Source organism: Engystomops pustulosus, chromosome 6, assembly GCF_040894005.1.
Source record: "Engystomops pustulosus chromosome 6, aEngPut4.maternal, whole genome shotgun sequence".
Lineage (NCBI taxonomy): Eukaryota > Metazoa > Chordata > Amphibia > Anura > Leptodactylidae > Engystomops > Engystomops pustulosus.
Window position 1 is genome coordinate 140510185 of NC_092416.1, and position 21973 is coordinate 140532157.

At 39.4% G+C, this 21973-nt stretch overlaps 2 protein-coding genes across 2 annotated transcripts; one reads left to right on the top strand and one right to left on the bottom strand.

Annotated features, from left to right (window-relative positions):
* Positions 1-5189: 5189 nt before the first annotated feature.
* LOC140064469 (keratin, type I cytoskeletal 19-like) lies at positions 5190-13567 on the top strand. Its single transcript, XM_072111400.1, has 8 exons — positions 5190-5683; positions 6186-6268; positions 7330-7486; positions 8289-8450; positions 8789-8917; positions 9770-10011; positions 10536-10567; positions 11067-13567. Exons 1-8 carry the CDS (start codon positions 5219-5221, stop codon positions 11147-11149), a joined length of 1353 nt encoding a protein of 450 aa, XP_071967501.1. The 5' UTR covers positions 5190-5218; the 3' UTR covers positions 11150-13567.
* A 4724-nt stretch (positions 13568-18291) lies between these two features.
* Positions 18292-21860, bottom strand: LOC140064467 (keratin, type I cytoskeletal 19-like). The gene is made up of 8 exons (XM_072111398.1): positions 21276-21860; positions 21105-21187; positions 20827-20983; positions 20532-20693; positions 19977-20102; positions 19575-19795; positions 19354-19388; positions 18292-18513 (listed from the first exon to the last, which is right to left on the bottom strand). Exons 1-8 carry the CDS (start codon positions 21840-21842, stop codon positions 18452-18454), a joined length of 1413 nt encoding a protein of 470 aa, XP_071967499.1. The 5' UTR covers positions 21843-21860; the 3' UTR covers positions 18292-18451.
* Between the last annotated feature and the right edge of the window lie 113 nt (positions 21861-21973).

Consider the following 21973-nt stretch of genomic DNA (forward strand, 5'->3'; position numbering starts at 1 on the left):
AGATCTGGTCTGGACCGCAGTTGGGATGGAAGGTTTCATGCAGTCCAGGAATGTTCGGCTTTTAGATGGGTTATAAGAACACGATTGCAGTTCATCTTCAAATTACTTTTATAAACAGTACAAGATTAAGGATATAGAGTAGTACTTAAGTCCTAACATCCTGACACATGTTGGTTTGGATGCTGGTGGGGGGCCAGTGGCGTAACTACCACCGTAGCAGCCGTAGCGGTTGCGTGAGTGGGTTACGTGAGTGTCAGGGGCCCGGGCAGTGGCACAATCAGAATGTCTGGAGACTGCGCTGTATTTCCGTACCCGGTCCGACCGCCTCACGGGCCCTGCTATATACGCATTAAGGTTGATATCATGGCCCATCCCCCTCTTTGTCAAGCCCGCCCCAGTGTTTCTGTCCTGTCCCCAGAGCACAGACTGCCTGGCCAGCATGTTGCTCCCGCGGCTGGCATACTGGTCCTACAGCTGCCCATCCACCCGCCGCACTTCTACCGCAGCTGCCCGGCCAGCATGATGTTCTCACGGGCGGTACCTTGGTCCCGCAGCTGTCCACCCGTCCTCAGCGCTGGTCCTGCTGGTGCCCGGCGGACATGCTGCTCCAGCGGCCGCCCAGCCATTTCCCCGGTGCCCTCAACGTCGCCCTAAACACTGCTACCGTAGCTGCCTGGCAGGGTCCCCGGCCCCGCGGCCAACCTGCAGGCTCCCCGGTCCCGCGTACACCCTGCAGGCTCCCTGGACCCACGGCCACCCTGCAGGCTCCCTGGACCCACGGCCACCCTGCAGGCTCCCTGGACCTGCGGCCACCCTGCAGGCTCCCTGGACCCGCGGCTGCCGGCCCTCCACACTGCTCCCATGGCCGCCCACTAAGTTGCTGCCGCTGCCGCCCGGCCAGCACACTTCATAGTCTTGCAGGATGCCTCCTAACCGACCCATCCCACTGCAAGATATGTAAGTCCCTATATATGTATGTATATTTAATAAATGTATGCTATATGTGTGTATTTGCTTACAGTATATACTGTATATATGTGTGTATTTGCTGTATGTGTGTATTTGAAGTATGAGTGTATATGCTGTATATACTGTATGTATGTGTGTATATGCTGCATATAATATATGTATGTGTGTATATGTTGTAAACACTGTATGTATGTGTGTATATGCTGCATGTACTGTATGTATGTGTGTATATGCTGCATACACTGTATGTGTGTGTGTGTACACTCACCGGCCACTTTATTAGGTACACCTGTCCAACTGCTCGTTAACACTTAATTTCTAATCAGCCAATCACATCACGGCAACTCAGTGCATTTAGGCATGTAGACATGGTCAAGACAATCTCCTGCAGTTCAAACCGAGCATCAGTATGGGGAAGAAAGGTAATTTGAGTGCCTTTGAACGTGGCATGGTTGTTGGTGCCAGAAGGGCTGGTCTGAGTATTTCAGAAACTGCTGATCTACTGGGATTTTAACGCACAACCATCTCTAGGGTTTACAGAGAATGATCCGAAAAAGAAAAAACATCCAGTGAGCAGCAGTTCTGTGGGCGGAAATGCCTTGTTGATGCCAGAGGTCAGAGGAGAATGGACAGACTGGTTTGAGCTGATAGAAAGGCAACAGTGACTCAAATCGCCACCCGTTACAACCAAGGTAGGCAGAAGAGCATCTCTGAACGCACAGTACGTCGAACTTTGAGACAGATGGGCTACAGCAGCAGAAGACCACACCGGGTGTCACTCCTTTGAGCTAAGAGCAGGAAACTGAGGCTACAATTTGCACAAGCTCATCGAAATTGGACAGTAAAAGAATGGAAAAACGTTGCCTGGTCTGATGAGTCTCGATTTCTGCTGCGACATTCGGATGGTAGGGTCAGAATTTGGCGTCAACAACATGAAAGCATGGATCCATCCTGCCTTGTATCAACGGTTCAGGCTGGTGGTGTCATGGTGTGGGGAATATTTTCTTGGCACTCTTTGGACCCCTTGGTACCAATTGAGCATCGTTGCAATGCCACAGCCTACCTGAGTATTGTTGCTGACCATGTCCATCCCTTTATGACCTCAATGTACCCAACATCTGATGGCTACTTTCAGCAGGATAATGCGCCATGTCATAAAGTGGAATCATCTCAGACTGGTTTCTTGAACATGACAATGAATTCACTGTACTCAAATGGCCTCCACTGTCACCAGATCTCAATCCAATAGAGCATCTTTGGGATGTGGTGGAACGGGAGATTCGCATCATGGATGTGCAGCCGAGAAATCTGCGGCAACTGTGTGATGCCATCATGTCAATATGGACCAAAATCTCTAAGGAATGCTTCCAGCACCTTTTTGAATCTATGCCACGAAGAATTGAGGCAGTTCTGAAGGCAAAAGGGGGTCCAACCCGTTACTAGCATGGTGTACCTAATAAAGTGGCTGGTGAGTGTATATGCTGCATACACTGTATGTATGTGTGTATATGCTGCATATACTGATGTATGTGTGTATATGCTGTATATACTGGATATATGTGTGTATATGCTGTATATACTGTATGTATGTGTGTATATGCTGCATATACTGTATGTATGTGTGTATATACTGCATGCATATGCAGTATGTGTGTAAACGCTGTATATACTGTATGTTTGATTATATGTTGTATTTATATGTGTTTGCTGTATGTATATGCATTTTGTGTGTATACTGTATATAGATTCAATATGTGTGCATATGGTGTCTATATACTATTTTTATGTATATGATGTATGTATGCTATATGTATGAATATAAAGAGAATGCATGCAACTTAGTGTATAGATGTATGTATGAGTACATAAATGTGTGCATATGAGTATATATGTATGTATGTGTGGACGAGTATATAAAAGTGAGTGTAGAATGTTATGTTGTGTTATGTTGTATAAACGTGTGTGTATGTATGAATATTTTTAAGGGGGGCCCCATGCAAAAATCTGCTATGGGGCCCTGCCTCTCCTAGTTATGCCACTGTGGGGGGCACTAGTCAGGTGAACAGCCCGGGGCACATGGGACACTTAAACCACGACTGATTATGATGGTAATCTTTGGTCATGTCCTCAAATACTAAATTTTCAGTAGTGTCCACTCCTGTATACAATCCCCTCACATGGCTTGTGTCCATTTGGATATGAGACATTTGCAACAAAAAGTCCCAAAAAGAGGCCAAAAGCTACACCTGCCACGACCGGAAAAGCTGAACATTTATCACAAGAAAAAAGACATGATCATACATAAGGCGCAAAAAAGACCTTCCAAATGTCTCAATTATACACCAAAGAAAAAGAAAACTAAAATACACGTCCCCACAGTTCCATACAGTTCTATTCACAGCAGGGGCAGGGGTTCCTGTGTGAAATGGGGACCCAGGCAATTGCCCAGTTCATCTTCCCTTACTTCTGGTCCTGCCTATCCACAATCAATGATAAATCACAGACAGGCACTTTAGACAAGTAATAAGAATAAAATAACATAAATGTAAAGGTTTATGCTATGAATCTACAAATAAGACTAATTTTTGTGTGGGTGTTTGGCAGTAAAGATAATTTATTGATCGGTTTTATAACCACCTACTAGGTTCATATAAAACTACCCTGTTCTCTTAAAGGGCATCAGCTTCTTAGAAAAACAGAAGTGGTAAAATCAAAGCTTGTCAGTCAATGAAAACCATAAATATCTCATATTAAAATGACTTTTTTCTGTAATAGTGTATTAGTCATCCCTATAGCATGATGGATGCTAAGCTTTAATTTCATCTATGACTTGTCCTCTCCCACCCTCATCTCAGTGAGTCATTTATGTTTTTTTAAGATTAGCAAATAATGTGGGTTTGTATAGACAATATACATAATTTTAATATGTTAAACAGTACATACAAATCTACAACTATATGGATACAAATTTAGAATACACCATATCATAGTGTAAAGAAAAGAAGGAAAGATACAAAATCAAAATGAGCCCAACATTCTGTCACCCATAAGGGACTATGTTTTTCTTCCTTCTCTAGATCCTTTGCTAAATTCCCTATTTTTCTTTTTAACAATAAAGTCCCTCTGCGAAAGAAAGTCTGTCAGATGTCTTCTGCGCCATATAATAAGGGGAATTGGACAAACCAGGGATCCAAAGTCTTTCATAATCTCCATATTTCACCATTTGAACTCTGCCTAAAAAGTGTTAAATCCCCCAAACTAGTTTATACCTTTTTACTTTTTAACTTCACATGTCTTTAAAATAAATCACAATATGGTTTATTTAACTTTGTAAAACATCGAATTTGGGTCCAGTTTTCAGCCATATGTTGAGTTAAATTAGGGGACCTTCATGCATTTTGTCAGTCATAGGATAATAGCATCTCAACAATATCACCCTCTCCCCTGCAGTCTCTATTTATAATCCATCCCTATAAATTCTCCAATACTTGAGGAACACTCTACTGTCTGACTCTTTTTTTATATTAAGTTCTCTATAATATTTACAATGTTTTCATTCCACAAAATTAGAAACCTCTACAATGGTGCTCTAAACACCAAGCTATAGCGTGGACTTCGTGAATAGGCTTCTTTTTCCAACCTTATCTAATTTAAAACTTTCAGACTATGTCTACTCTTTCCCAGTATGAATGATATTAAACAGAAAAAATATACTTTTTACAAAGAATGAAAATCATAATGAGGTAATAAACACGTTGCTAGCTTAGCTTGAAGCATTTCCACTGAAAACGTCACCTGATAATAGTTGAACTTTCTGAGATTTTAGGTGTACCCTTCTTCTGAATCACTGTCCAATGATCTGCTATTGAGATGCATGTATAAATATATTAGTGTACCAATTACGGATATTATTGGAGGTGTGTGGTGTGTGAGAACATTAAGCCTCCTTGCTTTAAAGGTGACTTAACGTTACCCTGATTCTTAGCTGGGTGTGTCAAAGTATCTCCTAAGCAGCATTTTAAACTGATAAATGTCTACAATCTGACCCACCACCCCCATGCGCTTAGATGTTTTGTCTGACAAATCCACTTAGTGAGTAAAGAAAGGAAATGATTAGGTTATATTGCCTGTAAAGAAGATGCTTTATTCTCACACCCTTTACCATGCTTCTTAAAAGAGGTCTTAAAGTTGTACAAACACTCTTTGTACTGTCGCCTCTGTCAGGTATTATCTATGCTGTACTGACACAATGAGCTACAACACCAAGCAGTCTGAACCATGCAAAATTAAAGGGAGTCTATCCCCACATGTCCTCAATCAGATAACTTCACTTAACCTCCGAGGTTTCAGTAAAGCCACCACTGCTTGTAGCTGGAAACCAATTAGTTTCCGAGCAAAACCTAGTGGAAGTCCAATTATCAAACACAAATCGTTTAATCATGGATCTACTTTTGGACAAACCCATGGAAGCTTTGTCAGGGAATGTTCTCCTAGCAGAGACCCAAAGAAACATAATTTACTCACCTCAAATGAAAAGGAAACCATGAGGACTCTGAATGACCGGCTAGCATCCTATTTGGAAAAGGTGCGTTCCTTAGAAGAAGAAAATGCTCATCTGGAAAAGAAGATTCGAGAATGGTATGACAAAAATCACCCTCAGATGCTACCTGATTTTAATGACTATTTTGGGACAATTGAAGAACTTCAAAGAAAAGTAAGATAAGTCTATTTATCTAACACTGCACCTTCTTAGTGTATTAGTAGATAATCATTTAAAGAGTTTTCTGTTTAAGTGGTTTAGATGGTTCCCAAACCAACAGATCTAGCTCAGTGGGATCATAATACTCTATATCATATATTCTAAATTGTAAAGCAAATCCAATTACAAAGATTTTTATGTTTCTAAAGTTAATTTTATATTTTATATTTGGGGCAGTCAACACTTTTGCTTTGCAGCATTTTGGTCCTAAGTTCAAAATTAGCTTAAGTCAGTGCATGGATTACGTAAGTGTTCTCTCTGTGAAAATGTGTTTATTTTCAGGAACATAAGTGGGTTTATGACTTGGGCTGGTGTGAGTGATGACAATACAGATTAAATGATGTCAATGTTTTTTTTTGCAATACCGTATAAACACATCCCAATATATATAAGGAAGTAATATTTTATGGCCGGCAAATTATTACTTAAAAAGACAAATAACACTGTTCTTTTCCAGATTTTAAAAGCTACAATGGATAACACAAGGCTTACTCGGCAGATTGGCAATACTCGCTTAGCTGTGGATGATTTCCAAAACAAGTGAGTTTTTAATTTAACACATACTGTACGAATAATAGACCGGCATAAAAGTTGGATGTTGCAATATGAGGCACAGGAATATCTCAGGTCCCAAAAGATCTCCGTGCCCCCCATATGAGGAGACAAACACTAAATACTGTAAACAGGGAATTTAATTTATTGGGTTCTGTTATGTAATTTAGCCCTTTATATTATATTTGCCACCAAACCTTATTTGACATAAACAGATTTAGATTATGATTTTAATTATTTTTTAACAAACAGAAAAGTAAAAATATATAGCACACAGTGCATCAGAAAGTCCAACTGGTAATCAGTAGTATATTGAGTGATGATCGTCAAACAAGATATTGCTGCGGAGTCCCGAGTCCCGATTGCTCAGAAATCGGGATATGGAGATAGAGTAGACTTATAGCCGCACTTCTCAAGTAGCATTACTGCTTTATTTTGTCCAATTGTGAAAATAAAGCAGTAATACTACTTGAGAAACGCAGCTATACATCCTATTTTTTCCACTTCCCTACTTTAATTAATTTTTGCAAGTCAAAAAAATATTTTAAGAGTTAAAGAGAACTTTTCAACATCACCATCTCTGAACAGCCTTCCATAGGTGGCACTCTTGATAATTTGGAATTATCTCTTTAGCCTCTGTCAATGTTATCAATGTCAGCACAGAGCCTAATTAATATATTGGTTACTGAAACTACCTTAAATCTATGCTAATTGGGCTCTCTTCTCTTAGATGGTTGGATTATATGATCAGACACCAAATGTATTACTTAGGGTGGGGACTACAGAAATAAATTCACCAGAATAGTGGACCAATGCCTTTTAAAGGATGCACATAGTTAATGTTGGGAAAAATGACTGAAGGTCTTCTTAAAATTAGATTATTCCCTCTTTTAGATATCATGGTTAAATTTACCAGTCCTCAGGTTAATTCAGGTAGTAGGGATCTTATGAAAAGTAAACATTGATAATATAGCTTATGTGTTCTGTCCTTTGTAATTATGGGTTAGGGAAAACAAAAAAACTATTTGACTACTTTTTTGTGTTCCAAGATATGAGATGGAGGTCAAGTTAAGGACTGATATTGAACTGGATGTGAAGGCTCTGCGCCTTGAGTTAGAGGTTATCAGAGAAGAAACTGAAGATCTGGATATCGGCCATCAAAAGCTTCAACAAGATATGCTGCAGAAGAAGAAAGCCAATCAAGATGTAATGTACTGATGCAGAATTTTGGGGACTAAAATATTCCTCTAGTAAAATAATAAGTAGAATTCTAGAGGGTTAGGACTAAGAAATGTCTCTGACAGGATATTTGGTAAGGGTCAAGGGTCAAGGGTCATGTACCTAATATTCTGTGTCCCATACTAAGGTCTCATGCACACAATCAAATATGAGTGCTGTGAACCCTGGTCTATTGTGCACAGTCACTGTGAGGCACAATGCATGCACTGTGTCTTCCTTAACCATGAACAAGCCCACAGACATGGGCAGAGTAAGTGGTGTTCAGCCACCAATTTCCATCTGTGCAATATGAACTGAAATCTTTACTCTGTTTACAACCCATATTCCACACACAGCTGTGTGCATGAGACCTTACACACATTGCAAAAAACAATGGGACAGATTTATCAAGCTATCTAAAAGTAAGACTGTTCTTAGTTGCCCATGGCAACCACCTACAGCTACCCTTATATTCATGAGCACTGGTAAAATGCAATCTAAGCTGTCATTGGTTGCCATGGACAGCTTAGAACATTCTTACTTTTAGACAGCTTGATAAATCTGCCCCAATGGTTTAAAGTAGCCAATCCCTTCACTTCTTGAGCCACAAAGTGGCGTGAGTTGGTCAACTGGGATTTTCAAATCCCTAAACAATGGAAATTATTTTGGTGCTGGTTTGAGATAGATTTGGCTTTAGATCTGTTTTTAGGTGAATGGTCCCACAGTATTTTTACTCTTAGTTTGACAAATGTTGACTTATTTTTCCTTTCATTCTTTCATATCTCAACAGACAATAAATAGTCTTTATAATCAGCTTGGTGCCAGAGTCACTGTGGAAGTTGATACCCCCCAGACAGTAGATTTGAACAAAGTGTTGTCAGAGATTCGTGAGCAATATGAGGTCCTGATGGAAAACAACAAAGCAGAAGCAGAAAAATGGTTCCTGGCAAAGGTTTTTGTTATTCATCTCTTTTTATCAAGCAAATCTTCTATAACCAGTAGTAGTTACTATGTGAAGAACAACCTGAATCAGTGAGGGACATTTATCACGGCTTGTACGCCTGTACGGTGATTATTTTCCCGTTTATGCCATCTCCAGACCAAGTGGATGGAGCAATGTGAAAGAAGTTGTAGCTGGTGGTGGAGTAGGCCGGTGAAAGGTTTTCCTGACCCGCATTTTTGCACTCTTTATAACCTGTAACCATTCAAGCTAAACGATCGCTGCATGGAAAAGATGATTCTCTCTTTTGTGAGATCTGAAGATTCTTTCCACTCCTTTCCTGTTTCTAGAGTGAAGAACTGAAACTTGATGTAGAATCTGGCTCCTCTGAACATCTTCCTACTTTCCAGGGTGAGATAATAGAGCTAAAAAGAATGGTTCAGACTTTGGATATTGATCTACAGAGTCAACTGAGCATGGTAATCTTTTATATTAAATATATTAAAGACATATCTAAAAAGTTAAAAAGGAAACATAAATACAATGTTGATTCTTAAAAGTAAATTGTTAATTGCAGCCACCACTAGAGGGAGCTGGGGAGCTTTTTGAATACTCTTTCTACATTAAAGGGGGTAACTTAAGTTTTTCTGTTTATGTTTGATTGTCACGTATTCTTTTCTTGTGAGTGCCAGCTAACTAGAGATGAGCGAGCACTAAAATGCTCGGGTGCTCGTTACTCGAGCCGAACATTTCCAGATGCTCGAGTGCTCATTTCGAGTAACGAGCCCCATTGAAATCAATGGGAGACCCAAGCATTTTTCAGTAAAATTACAAACTATACGAGCACAGTGAAATAACACAGTGCAGAACAGATTGCAGATGTTCGGGAACATCTGCGATCTGTTCCGGAGACACGCGCGCAGAACGGTGTTCTCCGCAATAGTATTTGAAGAACAATGTGTGTGAAGAACAACTTGCGGAGAACACCGTTCTGCGCGCATGTCTCCGGAACAGATCGCAGATGTTCCCGAACATCTGCAATCTATTCTGCACTGTGTTCTTTCACTAATTTCTTCACATGAACGATTAAATTAAATGTTTTAATTGTATTTTTTTACTGTTCTTCACTTCTTTTTTTTTAATTAAATGCTCGTTATCGAGCAGGCCAAATACTCGTCCGAGCAACGAGCCGGTCTGAGTATGCTAATACTCGACCGAGCATCAAGCTCGGACGAGTATACTCGCTCATCACTACAGCTAACTCATTCTGCTTTACATTTCAGAATAATTTATAAACAATTTTCTTTCTAATGAGTTCTTTACCATTACAGAAATTAGCACTTGAAACCACATTAGCAGAAAAAGAAGCCAGTTATAGTTCCCAGCTGTCACATTTACAAGACCTCATCAATCAAGTGGAAGCAAATCTGTCACAGATACGATCAAAGCAAGAACATCAAAACGAAGATTACAAGACTTTAATGGATGTGACAACACATTTGGAAAGAGAAATCTCTACGTATCGACTCCTACTTGATGATCAGGACACAGAGCAAGCAAATCATCTAAAAAGGTATATATGTTTTTGCAACCGGTCTTAGTTATAAATCCCTTTTCATTATGTGTACATAGCTTACAGGCAGATCTACTTTATTTGTGTCCATGTGTCCATGGTAACAGACCACAAAATCTACACTAATTTACATCACAGTTATGTGTTACATGGTTATCTTCAAACAGTAGACGAGAGTGTAGGTGAAAGTAGTTGGGCCTGCGCGGTCCTACCAAAATTTAATAATAATAATAATTCCTTTATTTATATAGTGTACAGATTACGCAGCACTGCACAGAGTTTGCCAAATTGGTCCCTGTCCCCAATGGGGCTCACAATCTAATCCACCTACCAGTATGTTTTGGAGTTTGGGAGGAAACCGGAGGATCTGGAGGGAACCCACGCAAACACCGAGAGAACATACAAACTGTTTGCAGATGTTGAAAATGTGTTCATAACACTGTATAACACAGTAGATGCAATGTAGCACAATGATCAATTCATACTTACTCTAATATATACATATATCATGATTTGCTTTGCAGTTTAACAAGTGTTTCACCACCTGCAGCTGAGGGTAAGTCTATATAGTATGATGTGATTTGTGTCTTCATGTATTATATACGGGTAATACACACACAATGGAGGAGATTTATCAGTGCTTTTATTCCAGTTTTCTGAAGACGAAGCTGAAATTACTCCTGTTACTACCAACATCCACACAATATGGTCCTGTAGGGGGCGTGAAGGGTGTGGCTACCATTAAAGTGGGCGGGGCAAGGCTGTAGTTTTGGTGTAGTTTTGCATGCAAGCGCAGCCAGCAGGTACATCAGGAGGTCAAGGGTTCCCAATGTAGCCCGCCATGGTGGCGAGGGTTGGGCTTAATCATATGCCGGCGCAAGTAGTGTTGGCATTTGATAAATCTACCTCCTTATTCTTACAATTTGTCCTTGTATGTAATCCATGTTTTACCGTTAGAATATTTACAAATAACCAAAAGCCAAATGGCATCTATAATACCCTAAACGTTTTGTTTGTAAATTCAAGCATTTTGAATATTTTCTTTTTTCTTTCAGTTCGCTCAAAGCTTGTAAGAGTTGTCTCCGTTACACAAGAAATTGAAAGCAGAAAAATTTTGTCACCAAGAGAAAATTATTAGAAATGCTTAACATGTTATGTCAGACTGAGGATCTGTAGACCAACCACAAGAAATACAACTGAGGTCTACCTTACCACCCTCTGTCTTCACTATACACAGCTCTTTAAGGTCTAATGGATTATTTTTGACCATATTGCTTTTGAAATTCAGAATTGTGTAATTAACCAGGTCCATTAGAGGATCTTACAATATATTGGACAGGCCTACTTTGTCAAAATGATAGATCCACCTTAGAAATACTTCACAATTTTTATCACTGTGAAGAACATTTCATCAGCGTTGGTCTTTCAACCAGTCCCTCATGCTTTTGTGCTGCTATGCAATGTAACCCAAGCACTAAAACAGTTCATTTCGAAAATCCGGGTAGAGACAATTATCTCATTTTATGCTCTTAGGTAAATTTTTATGACTTAGTATAATCACAATTACTACGACACATATATCCATTAAAGGCATCATAACTATGAGTAAAGTTTGATCTCTGGGACAAACTAAATTACTTAGAAGCATGACTGGTGGATGGTTTTTACTATATATACTAAATATCTTTCATTGTCACTGGATCAGTTTGATCCTAGAATCACAGATCCATCAAACCCAGTTACCTCTTTACTCGTGTCACTAAATAGAAACAAACCATTTGACAAAATAATGATATAGATAAAACTATGGCTCTATAGAGCACCTAAAATTATGATATTGTGCTTATATTGTGCTCCCTTTATTATATCATTTTATGTTGTAAGTTATACTTATGAAGTTTGTATTTTATGTTATATAAATTTTTGGAACATCCAAATAAGGCCCCACTCTTCATCTTGACTTAACATCATATACCTTACTGTCATTATTGTACACATGGGACATCCAATCAATGACATGTTATTGGGTATTTGTAACCTCACGCACATATTCAGGGCACAAACTTCTATTAGAGCTTAGGTGCCTATTATTATTTCAGGGCCTGTGTTTTTTCAGGAATCTAATTTGAACAAGATTGAATGACAAGGAAATCATTAGTCTCACCAATGCACAGGCCATGTTTCATAGCTCCATGTTTATTAAGATGTTGAAATATTTAGAAGTATATTTATACCTAAGAATTGGTCCAATGCTAGTGTGTACATAGTCTTGCCTAAGTGTGACAAGCTTACCCTACAATATTTGTTTCCTAAAAAGTGACTTCCCCTAGAACCAAATATTTTATTAAAGTTTTTGGTTGAGGTCTGATCGATGAGACTTCACACCAAGGTCTAGGAAGGACACGGACCCCATTCTCATGGGAGAGAGGGCCATGGAATATATAACACAAATAATTTTTATCCCATCTAGTTTTCATACGAATCCAGGATAATTTTTTAGGATTAACACTAAATGGACAATTCAATGATGACATGGTCAGAATGACAGATCAGCCACTCACCTAAGACATTGGGGCAGATTTACTTACCCGGTCCATTCGCGATCCAGCGACGCGTTCTCTGCGGTGGATTCGGGTCTGGCCAGGATTCATTAAGGTAGTTCCTCCGACGTCCACCAGGTGGCGCTGCTGCGCTGAAGTCCGCCGAAATGCACTCAAGTTCACCGGCCTATTCCTGGTGAAGGTAAGTGCAAGTTTCGCGACACTTTTTTTTTTTTAAATGCTGCGTTTTTTCCGAATCCGTCGGGTTTTCATTCGGCCACGCCCCCCGATTTCCGTCGCGTGCATGCCAGCGCCGATGCGCCACAATCCAATTGCGTGTGCCAAAATCCCGGGGAAATTTAGGGGAAATCGGCGTAAATCGGAAATATTCAGGTAACACGCCGGGAAAATTTAAGAGCTCCTCTATTATTAGAGGAATTTCCTGGGTTTAAACTGGGATGGTCTATCCATAACATTTATCCTTATAAGTGATTGGGGGGAGGGGTGCAACACTTGGCACCTCAGTCCATCAAGTGTTTTACACTTTGGGTGGAGGCGGAACATCCTTAAGTACCAGCCATCCTGACTCCTGCAGGTCTGCTCCTCTTCACTTCTATGTGAATGACACCTGTAAATGGGATCGCAACTATACTGCAGATGGTGTTCTTTAGTAAAGTAATGGCATCACTGACTACACTGCATTTCCGGGATTAGTAGGGATGCCAGGCGTTACACCCTTACAATGAGCTGTTATTAACCTATTCCATTATCACAATTTTGTTTAATTCACTAATTACTAATCAGCTAATTGAAAATACTTTATACTAAATAATTCTAATGTAAATTCAAAGCCATTACATTATGTGTTTGGTTAGCATTGTAACTTAATTAATAAAGTTAAAGGTTGTTTATATGTGTCGTGGTGAGAAGCAACCCCTGTGAGGACCATGGATGTACATATAGTGAATCCTCATGATCCAGGCTGCCCAATTTTGAACAGAAAATTGGTGTTTTAAAGGGGTGGTCTGCTCCGGGAGGGGGGCAGGGGCAACAGCGATATATATAGAACATACAATACATTGTGTAACCATGTCTTGTTTTATACAGGATGCAACAGCTACTACCATCAAAATAAAATATATATTATATTTGTCTATCTATCTATCAATTATTAAATAAAATCCTCTTTTCCACTGAAGGTAGTTTTGTGGATGTTATGTAAAAGTTTGGAAGCATTTAAAGAGAGGTGAGAGGTACTCTTGGTCTCCTTCTATATATACAATATGTGCATCTTCTGGCTAGGAGGTTTGGGGTGTTGGATAGAGTCCAATAGTGGTGCAAGACGCGCCAGCTGGCTCAAACATCTTTAAATTGGAAGTGACCCTGCATGTCTCTCACATGTTTATTCCTTCCATGTATCTGTGACAATGTAAGCACATTAAAGCAGCAACATTGAAGGTTAGCGGTGAGTGCTTGTTATTGTTTAAGTAGTTGAGAAAATGCTGGTGGAATATTCAAATTTAAAAAGTGTCCTAAAAGGATTGTCTCATGAACCCATTGCTCTGGGTGCAAATTCTCTAACTTCCAATGATCAGCTTTTGAGGATGGAGGAAGCCATGTTGAATTTTTTATTTGTCCCTGTGACTGATGACTTATACATTCTCCTCACTTTACTTCCCATTTTTTACGTAGGGGTAAAAAAAGGGGCAGCTTTATGTGAAGGGACATAGTAGAGAAAGGGGTTGGCAGGAACTCATCTGTGTTTTGGGTGGTATGGGAGATAATCTGCTCTGCCATGACCAAGGTAATAAGATGTACATTCAGAATAGAAGGACTGAATCTTTAAGACAGTTGTCAAATATATTGGAAAAAAGTCCAATACAGCTCACCCCTAGAGCTGTAACTGTGGGTCCGATCACATTTCAGGTCACTGCCATGGAACAGGTTGTCCGGACACCAACGTAACAACGTAAATCTTCAATGTTTTATTAGGCTACATTAAAAGAGCCACTACATATATGCAGACAAACTGACACGTTTTGGGCGAAAAAACACCCTTAGTCATAACTGTGCTGCTTATGTTTGGTGCATAACCAGAATAAAAAAAATCAAAAACTATCAATGTCAATAAGGATATGGAGGCAATGTATCGCCCTTGGTTCAAGGAATGTTGGACTCTTTTCAAACATGTTGTAAGTCCCTAATTAAAAGGTTCTGTCAACGTTTAATGCAAAAAATAGCCTAAAAATATTTCTGTTGTAAAAAATGGTAAAAACTATAGAACATACAAGACGCATTAGTGCCCACGTGTATTTTTTGCTCAACATTTTTTGTGGACAGAGCCAACTTCTGATCCCATTTCTATAAAAAAAGAATTCTAAAGGTTTAGAGTTGGAAACATATGGGAGTTGGATATTGCACAGAATTGGTGTGGCTTGTGATTTAAAACCATTCACTTAGATAGAGAATCCTGATTAAAAATCATGGAGATGACCTAAAAATCCCCCACTAAGTAAAAGAATACGCTGGGAAAACACACATGTATGCCTATTCATTTCAGGACTATAGGAAGTGGACATTTGAATTCAGCTTTGGATGTTTTTGGAATTCCTAATCAGCCTCCACAAGCCTTGCAGTAGAGTTTACACACTTTTTTGCTGAACTGCTTATTAAATAATCTAAAAACAATTAGTTTTTTCTTACACATGAACAAATAACATAGCAAGGGCAAGTTTATTTTTGCTTGAGAATAATCTTTATTGAAGTAAAGTACCCATAACAAAGCTTACAATAAGAAGAAGCAAAGCATTCCACCATGAATATAGTAATGCGTCTCCTCAGCCTTTTCATGTAGGAAGTCTATTGCAAGATGTCTTCCTATCAGTTGAGATGCTAACATTTGGTATGGTGGATGTGTTCAGGAGTGTGAATGATCTTCACAGAATGATGAGACACTGCCAAAGAAACAGAGAGAGAAATTTAACTTTTAATTCCATCATCCCATAAAATATAGTCACACGCGGTGGGATGTCATTTAAGAAGTCCATTGAAGATGATTGGGCGGAAAAAGGACCTGCTCTATAATTTGTGGTGCAGGCACTTCTTAGATATATGCGCAGTTTGCATCTTTAAGAACGTCCACCAGGTGGCGCTGCTGCGCTGAAGTCCGCCGAAATGCACTCAAGTTCACCGGCCTATTCCTAGTGAAGGTAAGTGCAAGTTTTGCGACAATTTTTTTTTTTTAAATGCAGCGTTTTTTCCGAATCCGTCGGGTTTTCATTCGGCCACGCCCCCCCGATTTCTGTTGCATGCATGCCAGCGCCGATGCGCCACAATCCAATTGCGTGTGCCAAAATCCCGGGGCAATTTAGGGGAAATTGGCGTAAATTGGAAATATTCGGGTAACACGCCGGGAAAATTTAAGAGCTCCTCTATTATTAGAGGAATTTCCTGGGTTTAAACTGGGATGGTCTATCCATAACATTTATCCTTATAAGTGATTGGGGGGCGGGGTGCAACACTTGGCACCTCAGTCCATCAAGTGTTTTACACTTTGGGTGGAGGCGGAACATCCTTAAGTACCAGCCATCCTGACTCCTGCAGGTCTGCTCTTCTTCACTTCTATGTGAATGACACCTGTAAATGGGATCGCAACTATACTGCAGATGGTGTTCTTTAGTAAAGTAATGGCATCACTGACTACACTGCATTTCCGGGATTGGTAGGGATGCCAGGCGTTACACCCTTACAATGAGCTGTTATTGACCTATTCCATTGTCACAATTTTGTTTAATTCACTAATTACTAATCAGCTAATTGAAAATACTTTATACTAAATAATTCTAATGTAAATTCAAAGCCATTACATTATGTGTTTGGTTAGCATTGTAACTTAATTAATAAAGCTAAAGGTTGTTTATATGTGTCGTGGTGAGAAGCAACCCCTGTGAGGACCATGGATGTACATATAGTGAATCCTCATGATTCAGGCTGCCCAATTTTGAACAGAAAATTGGTGTTTTAAAGGGGTGGTCTGCTCCTGGAGGGGGGCAGGGGCAGCAGCGATATATATAGAACATACAATACATTGTGTAACCATGTCTTGTTTTATACAGGATGCAACAGCTACTACCATCAAAATAAAATATATATTATATTTGTCTATCTATCTATCAATTATTAAATAAAATCCTCTTTTCCACTGAAGGTAGTTTTGTGGATGTTATGTAAAAGTTTGGAAGCATTTAAAGAGAGGTGAGAGGTACTCTTGGTCTCCTTCTATATATACAATATGTGCATCTTCTGGCTAGGAGGTTTGGGGTGTTGGATAGAGTCCAATAGTGGTGCAAGACGCGCCAGCTGGCTCAAACATCTTTAAATTGGAAGTGACCCTGCATGTCTCTCACATGTTTATTCCTTCCATGTATCTGTGACAATGTAAGCACATTAAAGCAGCAACATTGAAGGTTAGCGGTGAGTGCTTGTTATTGTTTAAGTAGTTGAGAAAATGCTGGTGGAATATTCAAATTTAAAAAGTGTCCTAAAAGGATTGTCTCATGAACCCATTGCTCTGGGTGCAAATTCTCTAACTTCCAATGATCAGCTTTTGAGGATGGAGGAAGCCATGTTGAATTTTTTATTTGTCCCTGTGACTGATGACTTATACATTCTCCTCACTTTACTTCCCATTTTTTACGTAGGGGTAAAAAAAGGGGCAGCTTTATGTGAAGGGACATAGTAGAGAAAGGGGTTGGCAGGAACTCATCTGTGTTTTGGGTGGTATGGGAGATAATCTGCTCTGCCATGACCAAGGTAATAAGATGTACATTCAGAATAGAAGGACTGAATCTTTAAGACAGTTGTCAAATATATTGGAAAAAAGTCCAATACAGCTCACCCCTAGAGATCCTTGTAACTGTGGGTCCGATCACATTTCAGGTCACTGCCATGGAACAGGTTGTCCGGACACCAACGTAACAACGTAAATCTTCAATGTTTTATTAGGCTACATTAAAAGAGCGACTACATATATGCAGACAAACTGACACGTTTTGGGCGAAAAAACACCCTTAGTCATAACTGTGCTGCTTATGTTTGGTGCATAACCAGAATAAAAAAAATCTAAAACTATCAATGTCAATAAGGATATGGAGGCAATGTATCGCCCTTGGTTCAAGGAATGTTGGACTCTTTTCAAACATGTTGTAAGTCCCTAATTAAAAGGTTCTGTCAACGTTTAATGCAAAAAATAGCCTAAAAATATTTCTGTTGTAAAAAATGGTAAAAACTATAGAACATACAAGACGCATTAGTGCCCACATGTATTTTTTGCTCAACATTTTTTTGTGGACAGAGCCAACTTCTGATCCCATTTCTATAAAAAATCAGCAAGAGAATTGTAAAGGTTTAGAGTTGGAAACATATGGGAGTTGGATATTGCACAGAATTGGTGTGGCTTGTGATTTAAATCCATTCACTTAGATAGAGAATCCTGATTAAAAATCATGGAGATGACCTAAAAATCCCCCACTAAGTAAAAGAATACGCTGGGAATACGCTATTCATTTCAGGACTATAGGAAGTGGACATTTGAATTCAGCTTTGGATGTTTTTGGAATTCCTAATCAGCCTCCACAAGCCTTGCAGTAGACTTTACACATTTTGGCTGAACTGCTTATTCAATCATCTAAAAACAATTCGTTTTTTCTTACACATGAACAAATAACATAGCAAGGGCAAGTTTATTTTTGCTTGAGAATAATCTTTATTGAAGTAAAGTACCCATAACAAAGCTTACAATAAGAAGAAGCAAAGCATTCCACCATGAATATAGTAATGCGTCTCCTCAGCCTTTTCATGTAGGAAGTCTATTGCAAGATGTCTTCCTATCAGTTGAGATGCTAACATTTGGTATGGTGGATGTGTTCAGGAGTGTGAATGATCTTCACAGAATGATGAGACACTGCCAAAGAAACAGAGAGAGAAATTTAACTTTTAATTCCATCATCCCATAAAATATAGTCACACGCGGTGGGATGTCATTTAAGAAGTCCATTGAAGATGATTGGGCGGAAAAAGGACCTGCTCTATAATTTGTGGTGCAGCCACTTCTTAGATATATGAGCAGTTTGCATCTTTAAGAACCTGTAAAGTCAAATAGAAAACTAGTGCATGGCCCTTAGTAATTGTGGGCCAATGTGTGCCGTGAGCTATCCCTGATTTGTGCGGCTAGCTCACAGCATACATTTAGGGCAATGTGCGAGACGCCTAAGGCTGAGTTCACATAATTCAACTTTATTTTTTTGGAAAAAAATTGGGAAATGTTGCAGAGATTTTCAGATAAAATGAGGGACACCATGACTAAATCCACACAGTTCCCATTTTAGCTGTGAGAGCTAGAAGCTACTGCACATGTGCGGACATGGGATGAATAGCCAGAGACTGTGCTGCAGAGTCATGTTGGTAGGTAAGACCTAATAGGCTACAGGGGTATGGAGTAGCCATAGCTCCTGCTATTCTACACGAAGAATTCTTCAGTTATATGTATTCCTGATGGTAGATTTCCTTCAAGTTAAATGATCCATGTAGCAGTGGTATCTGTTATATGATAGTCCCAGCACCCCTACACCTTTTTTAAAGAAATTTCTAAATTTGAGTTAAACTCAGCACAATAGCATAAAGCAGTATTCAGGGCTATAATATTATCAACACATCCCCAGAATAGATCCTCAACATCAGAGTGGTGGAGAAGAAAACAGCCCCCCCCCCCACAGATCAGCATATGAGTAAGTTTTAATCTTACCTTCTTTTGTGCTTGAAAAATGGTGTCCAGAAACACTGAAAAAGGTAAGACACAATTTCCTCAGAATATGATAAAATTCATTCATTTGTTTTATAATTTAGTTTCATTTAGGCTCAATGTGGGTGTACAGTAGCATATACAATAAAAAAGAATAGGAGCCCCCAACAAAAATAATTACCAAAATAAATTTGTAAATATATAATTAAGATATTATAACGTACTGGATGTCATGACCCTCGAGCAGGCGCTTGTAAGTGGCAATCTCCATTTCTAGATGTGTTTTCTGGTCCATTAGGATCTTATATTCATGGTTTTGACGTTCTAGGTCCGCACGGATCTGCGACAACTCAGACTCAACATTATTGATCAGACATTGTAACTGGGCTAGCTGGGAGCCAAACGTGGCTTCTGTCTCTGCCAATGTGCCTTCCAAAGCCGATTTCTGTGGCATGAAAAAAAAAAGGAAATTACATAGAGATGGACTTTACCTGGACCTTACTGGATACTTTTTTTCATGAACATGGACCTACTAAGGGATCCTCCTGTGTACTCACAGGCTCTTTAAAATATAGTATAACTACAGAAGCAGTATACCAATATTTTGGTAACGAGGCTACACTTACCATGCTCAGTTGACTTTGTAGTTCGATCTCAAGGGTCTGGACATTACGTCTTAGTTCAATGACCTCAGTTTGGACAGACTGTAATTGTTCTGAACCAGATGCCATCTCACGGTTCAGCTCTTCAATCTGTCAAGATACATAACACAATTGTCATATGAAGAATGTGTAGACAATAATTTATATGATTATTAGGCAGAATGGATGTGTGGAACCATGTTTAAACACTTGACTCTTAAGTTTTATCTTGGTTTCAAGAAACACATTGCATTATATAATCTTTTTTAGATCAGAACAGATCGGCAGGGCAGATAGTGGTAAAGGAAAGTGTTGTATCTTCATACAGATGTCTTGTGGTAAAAGTGCTCTGTGTGTTTATGCCCTGAATTGCAAGTCAACATGTAAATATTAATATTGGGAGCAAAAAATGACTTAAAAGGAATCTCTGAACACCTGCACCAGTGTCCCGAAGTGTTGTCATTGCCATGTTCATATTGGTTTGTTTAGCTGATCTATGCTTCTTCATATTCTATATGTATGAGTAAAAGTAAAAAATACCCTTTGAAGGAACATGTTTTCAGCTTCCCTCATGTTTCTATCCATCAGGTTTTCATATTGTTCACGGATTTCAGATAAAACTCTGTTCAGATCCATTGATGGAGCAGCATCCACTTCCACGTTGACTCTGGCACCCAACTGAGCACGGAGAGAGTTGACTTCCTACAAAAATCAGATTCTGAGTGAAACAACAGTAAAATCATGTGTCTGTCAACAGCTGTCAATTAGATTTTTCTACTAAAAGTAACATCATATGGAAGAAAATATGTGCACATTATATTGAAAGCTTAATAACCTCCTCATGGTTCCTCTTCATCTGCAGAAGCTCCTCTTGAAGGTTCTGGACTTGACCCTCCAAGTCACATACCTCCCTGTTTAGCTCTTCTAGGACACGGCGCAAGCCATTAACATCAGATTCAACACTGTTTCTAAGTCTTAGCTCCATCTCATACCTAAAGATTAAGACAAGTAATGTTTTTAAAATGTAATTTAGTAATGTTGGTCTACAAGTGCTGTCCTAGACATTTAACTTATGTTAAATTTGAGTTACTGTAATGTATTATTGTAACATACTTATTCTTGAAGTCATCTGCAGCCAATCTGGCATTGTCAATTTGCAGCACTATTCTGGCATTTTCAATAGTAGCATTAGATATCTAAATGAAATAAAATGAAAATTTGTTTGACCTACAAGTTCCCATAGTAAAATGGTATTGGTATAAATTAAAATCCTCTGAACCTTACCTGACCTTGAAGTTCCTGAATGGTCCTAAAATAGCAGCTAAAATCAGGAAAGGTGCTGGGTTGGTTCTTTTCATACCACTCTCTTATATTTCTCTCCAGCTGGGCATTTTCTTGTTCTAAGGATCGTACCTTCTCCAGATAGGACGCCAGTCGATCATTTAGATGTTGCATGGTTTCTTTCTCATTGACACTGAACAAGCCATCACCCTTCCATGCACTGTGGCCTCCAAAGCTGCTAAAATGACTGCTGTGACCATGCACACTTCCAAATCCATATCCATGGCCTACAGAAGTGTGTTTGGAAACAGAGATTCCCTTTCCTCCAGATCCTCCATGGACACTTGGGGTTCTGTAGTGACCTCCATGATGGGAAAGGCTTGAGCTTCCATGATGTACTTTATGGAATCCTCCATGAAGAGACCCATGAGATGGACCATGATGGGTAATTTTATGTGAATCTCCATGATGCACCTTGTGGTGAAGGGTTGTGATATGGCTGGTGAGCTTATGACTGGTCCCTTTGAGGGATCCAGCTGTAGAATGACCTGACTTGATGCAATGGCTCATGTTGACAGTTCTTCAAGAATCAGCCTAGCTTCTTCAAAAATCTCAAGCACAAGTGCTCATTTTATAACAGTCAGAGGGGGTGTTACAGAAAACAGTATGCTTTACGGGCATCATAGTTTGTTTCATTTTGC